This window comes from Ipomoea nil, unplaced genomic scaffold (genome assembly GCF_001879475.1).
Source record: "Ipomoea nil cultivar Tokyo-kokei standard unplaced genomic scaffold, Asagao_1.1 scaffold1416, whole genome shotgun sequence".
NCBI lineage: Eukaryota > Viridiplantae > Streptophyta > Magnoliopsida > Solanales > Convolvulaceae > Ipomoea > Ipomoea nil.
The window spans coordinates 602,112-611,829 of record NW_017617844.1 but is presented as its reverse complement, the minus strand read 5'-3'; the positions used below and the strand labels follow the sequence as shown (position 1 = coordinate 611,829).

Here is a 9,718-nt window from a genome sequence, read left to right as displayed (position 1 = left end):
TAATGTTTCAATTCTGGTTATGTTACTAATGTAGGATCGGAGCAGTGTTTCACCCATTCATGGAGTATCTGAAATGGTTGTTGGAGTTCTGGGAGGAGGACAACTTGGGCGTATGTTGGACAAGGCACTTCATTGTTTTCTTTTATAACTATCTTCAGAAGGTCCACTTTTCTAAATCTGCCATTCCGCTTCCTAAGTTTATGCAGGTGGGGATGATGATAATTCCACTTAATTTTCTATGTTTTCTAGTAATAATCACACCCAATTGCAAATGGAATGAATAATACTAACATTTGATCACTGGGTGACCCTCCACTCATGTACAATATATTAGGTGAAGATGAGGTTAGTTTACATTTTGGGCATTTCATATAATCTTTAATCACTAACTTGATTCATAATGGGGTATGATTGTACAATACGTTCGTGTTGGAATCATAATGGGGTCTGATTCAGATCTTCTTCCTGTTATGAAGGGTGCTGCAAAGATATTGAAAGAGTTTAATATGCGTACTGAGGTTATCTCCATAAACCATTACATTACCTTGCCTTGCTTTAATTTCATCTCAATGAACTCCATTAGAAAAAATCATAATAGGACTTAAGTAAACAAAACATGAATGAATTTGCAGGTATCTGCCCATCGGACCCCTGAAATGATGTATTCCTATGCTCTGTCCGCTGTAATAATTGCGGGTGCTGGGGGTGCAGACCACTTGCCTGCTATGGTATGTATTTACTACAAATACTCGATGAACATTTTGAATTTATGACGACTAGGCATGGTTGCTGCATTCACTCCATTACCAGTTATTGGAGTTCGAGTACGAGCTTCTGCTATAGATGGAATGGACTCTCTATTATCCATTGTTCGTTCAGGTATTACAAATTCTCTTCTTTAGATCATGGGATTAACTTTTTAAGTCAAATATTAGCTCCATTCTAAGTGACATTAATCTTTCCTGCATAAGCTCAAGAAACAAGAGTATCTGAGCAAGCAAAGATAAAATATTGGTTGCTTGCTTCATTTTCTTCCATGTGAAATGTTTCTGACACTACAGTATCTCCAAGAAATGCCATATTATACCACAACCCCTTTCCAGATTCAATTATGAGGATCAAAGAAGCCCAAAAGAAATGCCTTTCGAAATAGGTCGACGGGAGTATTACTTGATGAAGAGATATCCTCATTTTCTCTCGAGAAATAATGCAAAATTGAAATTCACTTAAGGCAAAACTTTGCATGTACTTAATAATTATACAAATAACGTCTTAGATTATAATGTTGGTTCAGATTATATTATATTATTATGTTAATATTTAGGTGAGATGAATTGTATATGCAGTAGTGTAATGTGCGTGCACATGAGTAGTGCCAGGGGCTTGAGAAACTACATAGTACATACCTCGTATTTGACTTTGGGAGAATTGACTGAAATTGGGCTGCTGGAACATGCCGTTGATTGCGCCGCCTACTCCTATGTTACCACCATATAGTGCCAAAAAAAAAAAAAAAAAAGAATTATTATACAGAAATAGAATTTGTCTAGTTCACATTTTTAGGTAATATAGAGAGTAGTGATAGTGATAAGTTTTTTTCATTGGCCAGAAAAATGTAACTTTGCCCACAAATATCTACAATTTTAATAAGAGCCAATAATGTTAGGCCCTTAACTGGAATAAAAAAATGTCAGTCCTAATTGTTTCTTAAAATGAATGGTTCATATTATTTTAATTTTAGTATTTCTTAATAATTTTCTTTATTTACCCTTTATTATATTATTTTCTTCCTTTAAATAACCTTAAATTCCGTTAGTATAGACTTTCTTAACGGAATATTCAGTTAACTATTTATTATTCTTAACTTACTCATTAATTTCTATATGAAAGGTCTTAGGGTTAAACCACATTCCAATTAGAGTTGGCATAATTGTTAAACATATTCATAATATGAATATGTTACAAAGTAATAAAAAATTTAATATAAACTTTGGTCGAATAATTAGCTCATCTAAATACATAGCATTCAATGATTATAAACCAGGAACTTTGAAAATCATTTGATTTTCTTTCATTTAAAAAAAAATAAATTTAAGTTAAATTTTTTTTTCGTTTAATTAATCTTATTTTGATTATTGAGAACAAAACTTAATATTTTAATTATGTTTTTTATCAATGCATGAAAACTTCTAAAAAATTAAAATTTATAAGTTAATTTTGACTATATTTTTATAACAATATATATTGTAACTTTATATTTTGAATTATTTATTATCATCCTCTATTGATAATAATTGTCATTGACAAACTCTCAAAACAAATTGTTTCAACAAGTGGAAATAAAAAAAATCAATGATTTCATTATTGTGTATGAAAAGTATGTAGGTCATTTTATTGCTCTTATTAAATTAAAAAATAAATTAGTAGCTACAATAAAAATAATACATATGCATTTAATTAATTTAGAATTAGATGTCTATAATGCCTTTATTTAAAATGAATTATTCGTTATAAAAAAATTAAAAAGAGATATAATTTTATTAGTTATATTATATTTATTTGGGAAAAGTGTCAAATTGGCCCCATAAATTGACCAGATAGTGTAATTGGGTCCCCTAACTAAAAAAAAAGCTCCATTCAGATCCCCTAAACCTGTAAAATTGTTCAATTAAGTCCAAAGTGACTTGTTTAATAGGTTAAATCTTCATATTGTTGATACGTGTCATTTTAAAATAATTTGTTTTTTGTTTTTTTTTTAAATTATTTATTTATTAAAATATATATTATATTTAAAAAAAAATTTAAAAAAAAAAAAAAAAAAAAAAAAAACACACACACAGCCACCTAAACAGCTTTGTGCGTTTTCAAAAAAAAAAAAGTGCTTTGTTTTTTTGTTTTTTTTTTTTAATTTTATTTTTTATATATAATATATACTTTAATAAATAAATAAATAAATAAAATTTAAAAAAAAAAACATATATTTTAAAATGACATGTGTCAACAATGTGAAGACTTAACCTGTTAAACAAGTCACTTTGAACTTAATTGAACAATTTTACAGGTTTAGGGGATCTGAATGAAGCTTTTTTTAGTTACGGGACCCAATTGCACTACCTGGTCGACTTAGGGAGCCAATTTGACACTTTTCCCTATTTATTTTATACAATTCAAAGATTCTTTACCTCCAATACTTTCACATGATAACCTATGACACACATCTCACAACACATGAAACATGTAGGGGAAATTAAACTATCACTATCAAATATCAACATGTGCTTGTAAGATAAAGAGTTCATAGCACAACTAAAATCACAATCATATACACAACAAGGCAAATATAAAGCTTCCTACACCATAATCTCATTACATTATGAATCCCTCTCTATGCTACCAACAATAACCTAATTGCACATGACATACTACCAAAACATGTACTGAAGATGAAGACAATGATAATGCTACCCAAACGAGAATTAGAGAAATTTAAACAAAAAATTGTATTTATTTAGACTATCGCTTTTAGACCAGTGCTATTTCAATGTTGCAAACATTTATTTTGGAATAAGGTTCAAATTGGCCGTTGAACGTAACAAGAAAATGCAATTATGTCACTGATCACTCTAAAAACGTGCAATTAAGCCACTGAACACTCCAAATGTATGCAATTTCACCGGATAGCATGTTACCATCAATTTTAGCAGGTTACCTACTTACGTGACAGCTGAGTTGGCATTTTAAATAATTTTTAATAAATTTTAATAATAATTTTTTAAAAAATTGAAAAAATTTAAATAAAGAAAATAAAAATAAAATAGACGGGGTAGCCGACGGCCACCTTGTCGTTTTTATTTATTTATTTATTTATTTGTTTTAATTTTTTTAATTTTTAAAAATTTATTATTAAAATTTATTAAAAATTATTAAAAATGCCTACTCAGCTGCCACGTAAGCAGGTAACCTGCTAAAATTGATGGTAACCTCCTATCAGGTGAAATTACATACATTTGGAGTGTTCAGTGGCCTAATTGCACCTTTTTTTTTTCGTTCAGTGATCTAATTGCATTTTCAGGTTACGTTTAGTGGCCAATTTAAACCTTATTCCATTTATTTTTGTGACAGTTATATATAATCAATCTCTCATATATTATCTTACATTTATATACTTTAAATTACTGATTTAAATAAACAAATTCAACATTTATTTACCTAATATTACATTGATATACTTTGAAATACTTATTTAAAAAGAATCATTGGGCATTATCTCACTCGCGCAAAGCGTGTAGAAAAACTAGTAACTAAATATACTTTTTTACAGGAAAATCGTATTATGTATAGAGTATAATGGTCACATTGCACCTTGTGCTCAGATGACATCTAGTGACTCTTTCATATGGGAGGTCATGAGATCGAGCCTTAATAGAGGCGGAGGCGGTGTTGACTCCTTTGTGCTTCAACAAGTTGAGAAAGTATAAAGTATAGATGAACAGATACTATAATGTTATAGAGTCAGTAGCATTAAAAAAAAACATCAAATTTAGCATGATACAACTGTATAGAATTAATTTTATTTTTTGTTCTATATTTATATAAGTGACAATTCATTTTTAGTCTTTCTTTTTCAAAACTTCCTTTTGGGTCCTGGTATTATTGTGACATGACTATTTTTTGTTTTCCGTCAACAAAATCGTTAAAATTTTGTTAAATACAATGACATTTTGATCTTTTTTTTTTGTTTTTTTTTTTAATACAAAATGGGTTGACATGCTATATTATTATTATTATTATTTAAAAAATCATAATTGAAGACCTAAATGCCCTTGTATTTTACGGCTTATCCAACGGCTTTGATATGTTCGCACGATTGCACGAAAAGCAATAGCTGTACAAGATCTTGCCCCTATACATATATATAATTTTTTGTTATACCAAGTACTATCAATATGAATGTTAATAATATCATGTACAATTACAACATGGTTAAACATCTCTCAACAATATTTTTTTTTTCTCCATGTCATCTTTTCATCTATTTTATATACAGTAACAAATAAGTAAAAAAATAAAAATAAAAATAAAAATCTATCATTGGAAAGTGATAAAGCCACTTTTAAAGTCACAACACCCACTAGGCAGCTATGTGCCTATAATATTGTCAAAGCGAACCTCTAAATTTCCATCATGCCCTCACCATATTAGGTGGTGAGACGACCATACAAGTTAAAATCATTTTAAAAGATTAATGTGATGAACTTCATGCCAAAGACTTTGTAGCCAAACGCACCCTTTACATGTAACACAGTTAATAGTACTAAAAAAAAAAATATCCTCACTCACTTTTTTTTTTTTTTTTAAATTATCTTATTTGATTCTTAATCTCAACAAATAATAATTATATTACTTAAAAAAATAAAGGAAATTAAATTATAGTCCATATACAATTACATCTCCAATTGAATTTTAGGCCAAAGACAGTAGCCACGACCAAGTTGTCGCCAAAAGGACAAGAACAAGAACAACAACATTAACAACAAACTAATCGCCTTGTCCATTTGTTTGGAAACTCCGACCCGAACGCGTTTTCTTTTCTTTGTTTATATATCCAAAACCCAATCATCATTACTACGCACACACTAAGTAGGCAAGCAAATTGGAGTAAATATGGGGGTGTAATGTAAACTAGAGCTTTCATTGCATTTACTGAAACCCCCCGCCATTAAAGAGGGTTGGACCAAGTCTCATCTTTGCTCAGCTCTAGTTGTCATCAAGATTTCAACTTTTTTGCTGTTTGTATTTTATTGAATTGAGACCTCTATGACCCTCCATTTGGAAGCACCGAAATTTGGGCTCAAGACTTTTTTTTTTGGGGGTGCCTCTATCTATCTGTCTGTATGATCATCAGGAGGGAGGTTGCCTTTTTCTTTCTTTTCTGCACTTCACAGATTCATCCCTTCTTATATATATGTTGATTATTTTCAATTCTTGTGCTTTTATTGAGAATTCTATTGTTGTACATATTCACTTTGGTGCTAAATCCCATTGATAGGAATCATAGGGTACTGTTTTGGTTGTTGAGTTTTGATTTGAATCTTTCTTGATTGCTAGAGGAAGTTTGTGTTTTGATTTTGTGTATATTGGGTTGATTTTTGTAAGAGTTGACAACTTTTGGTTTAGCAATAAGTATGGGAGGAGCTTTGTGAAGATTAGGGAATTGAATAGTCCTCTCTCTTATAAGGGTTTTTGGAAGTTGTGGGACTTTTTAGGAGTGTTGGACTAGATGGGGAATACATGTGTGGGACCAAGCATTTCCAAGAATGGATTTTTTCAATCGGTTTCGGCTGCAATGTGGCCATCTCGATCTCAGGCTTCCTCTGGTAATGATGACAGTGTGAGAAGCGAAGCACGAGGAGGAGGTTCTGGTAGAGAACCCGAGTCGCCTATGGTGGTTCAAAGTAAGCCACCAGAACATATGACAATGCCCAAGCCACCAGAACCCGTGGCCATGCCCAAGCCACCGGAACATGTGACAATAATGCCCAAAACGGACACGGGTGAAAAACAGGCGAGTAAGGCTGAGAAGCGTGCATACATAAAGAGGGTGCCTAGTGCAGGGCTGAGGACTAACGTGTTACAAAAGAGAACTGGCAACTTGAAGGAGTTTTTCAGTATAGGTAAGAAATTAGGGCAGGGGCAGTTTGGAGTTACGTTTCTTTGTGTGGAGAAAGAAACGGGAAAGCAATACGCGTGTAAATCCATTGCCAAGAGGAAGCTGTTGACAGATGACGATGTGGAGGATGTTAGAAGAGAAATTCAGATTATGCACCACTTGGCAGGACACCCGAATGTTATATCGATAAAAGGGGCTTATGAGGATGCTGTGGCAGTTCATGTTGTAATGGAATATTGTGCCGGAGGGGAACTTTTCGATAGGATTACACAACGGGGACATTATACAGAACGGCAGGCAGCTGAGCTTACTAGGACGATTGTTGGAGTTGTGGAAACCTGTCATTCATTGGGGGTGATGCACCGTGATCTGAAGCCCGAGAATTTTCTTTTTGTGGATAAGCAGGAAGATTCGCTTCTCAAAACAATCGACTTTGGATTGTCAATATTCTTCAAACCAGGTATCATGTCCCACTAATCTTCTGTCTACATTTATGTTTATATTATATGCTTAATAGATATACTAGTGCTCTAGTTCTGACTTTCAAAAAAAAAAGTGCTCTAGTTCTGGTTTTTGGTACTACTTAAGTGTTTTGCTTAGTTTATTAACCAATTTTTTTTTTTTGATTCTCAGGTGAAAAAGTGAGTGATGTGGTTGGCAGTCCTTACTATGTTGCACCCGAAGTTCTACGAAAGCGTTATGGTCCCGAGGCTGATGTTTGGAGTGCCGGTGTGATAGTTTACATTTTATTAAGCGGAGTCCCTCCTTTCTGGGCTGGTGAGGATTCCTTAGTTCTTTAAATTAATAATAATATCAATCATGTATTTTCTCTCATATAACTCTTCTCGGTACTAAAAATTATACAGAAAATGAGCAGGGAATATTTGAAGAAGTCTTGCACGGTGAGCTTGACTTCACATCACAGCCATGGCCTAGTATATCAGAGGGTGCTAAAGACTTGGTTAGGAGAATGCTCATACGGGACCCGAGAAAGCGTTTGACCGCCCATGAAGTGCTATGTGAGTAGCTTTCGTTTAATTGTTAGTAATATTTCCTAGAAGAATAATATATTTAATATCTAGTGGAACACTCAAACCTCGAGTATGTATAGCTTGAATTGTGTAGTATAGTACTAATCATCTATTTCCAAATCACAAACTCGAGAAAATTTTAAACTCTTTGCAGGCCATCCTTGGGTTCAAGTTGGCGGTGTTGCCCCTGACAAACCTTTGGACTCTGCAGTCTTGAGCCGAATGAAGCAATTCACTGCGACGAACAAGCTGAAGAAAATGGCTTTGAGAGTAAGAATTTATATAGATGTGTACACGTAAAAGCTATCGAGACCCACAAGGAAGTAAACCAGCCTAAGTTACCCATAGCTGACCGCCTCAAATCAAGGGGACAAGAATTCAAACTCGTGACCTTATAGTTACAAGCGTGAATCTCTTGCCATCTTGGCTGGGGTTGAAGTTGCTTGTTTAGTTAACGTGGTTCGGTTGCATATTTGTGTTATGCAGATCATTGCAGAGAGCCTATCTGAAGAAGAAATCGCTGGGTTGAAAGAGATGTTTAAGATGATAGACGCGGACAACAGTGGGCAAATCACTTTCGAGGAGCTTAAAGCTGGATTAAAAAGAGTTGGTGCCAATCTCAAGGAGTCAGAGATCTACGATCTAATGCAAGCTGTAAGTATCAACCCACCCGGACACATTCTTAAAATTCTCGTGTGTGTTTTGTAGTTTTGTATGATTCTACTTCTTGATTGTGCAGGCCGATGTAGATAACAGTGGAACAATTGATTACGGAGAGTTCATAGCCGCAACATTACATTTTAACAAAATCGAGCGAGAGGATCATCTGTTTGCTGCTTTCTCCTATTTCGATAAGGATGGAAGTGGGTATATCACAGCAGACGAGCTTCAACAAGCTTGTGAAGAATTTGGCATCGAGGATGCCCGCCTAGAAGAAATGATCAGGGAAGCCGATCAAGATAATGTAAGTTCTTCACATCCCCCCTCCCTCCCACTCGTACCGATGCTCAACAACTTATGACAAACTAATAACAATAAGTCGGGAAAGGCGAGTAGTAAACCTAATGCATTGTACACAATTTGGACAATTATCGTGCTTTTAGGTTGTTACTAAACCTTCAAAACTCGGATACTTTGCAAACTTCAATCTTTCTTTTCCATGCCTTGCACAATACAAGAACTGATACAAAAACTTAACAATGATCTCTATTAAGAGAGTCCCACATTGAAAAAATAAGAGAACATATAGGTTTATAAGGTTGTGGGTTAGACTAGCTAATTGATTGAATTCAGTCTTTTAGTGTAGTTTGACTTATGTTTACAATTTTCGGTTTGCATTATTGTGTTACACAATTGACCATTGCGCATCGTTCAACATTCATTTCAGGACGGATGCATAGATTACAACGAGTTCGTGGCCATGATGCAGAAAGGAAATCCGGTGATTGGCGGTGGAAAGATAGGTCCAGAGCGGAGTTTCAGCATCAGATTTAAAGAGGCAATAAGAGTTTAGGCTTTCAGGTTTTCCTTTTTATTTGGTTCTCTATAATTTCTAAATCTTTTTTTTTTTCTGTATCCTCAAATCTGCTGTATATTAGTGTTTTGCATTAAGGCATAGTTCTCTGGCAAACAATGGCCAGTGTTTGCTGTTGTTTTCCCAATTTCAAGATTGTATCTTCTTGTATTGCCTCTTTATAGAGCCAGCTATAATCCACCTGACTTTTAAGATACAAACTTAGAAACATAAATGTGTTTGATCTATCTATCTATTCTATTCTATATAATAAAGGCCACAGCTTTTGGTAAATAAAAAAGGATTTGTTTGCCCATTCAAAGAAAGAAGATTCTAGACAATGGTGTATTTATGAATCAATCTTTTAATATCTCTAGAAAACAATTACTTCGTACTAATAAATGAGTGTTATTTTCAAAGTGTTTTTGAGTTCATCAAAATATTATCTGCACGCTCTATGCATTATATATAGCGGAGGGTTGGGAAGTGTCCAGGTCGCGGACT

At 33.5% G+C, this 9,718-nt stretch overlaps 1 protein-coding gene across 1 annotated transcript; it reads left to right on the top strand.

Moving 5' to 3' along the window:
* Window positions 1–5,626: 5,626 nt before the first annotated feature.
* LOC109187097 (calcium-dependent protein kinase 1-like) lies at window positions 5,627–9,435 on the top strand. The gene is made up of 7 exons (XM_019337245.1): window positions 5,627–7,130; window positions 7,304–7,447; window positions 7,537–7,689; window positions 7,856–7,971; window positions 8,188–8,355; window positions 8,441–8,665; window positions 9,089–9,435. The coding sequence occupies exons 1-7, from the start codon at window positions 6,281–6,283 to the stop codon at window positions 9,212–9,214; spliced, it is 1,782 nt and encodes a 593-aa protein (XP_019192790.1). The 5' UTR covers window positions 5,627–6,280; the 3' UTR covers window positions 9,215–9,435.
* The last annotated feature ends 283 nt before the right edge of the window (window positions 9,436–9,718 follow it).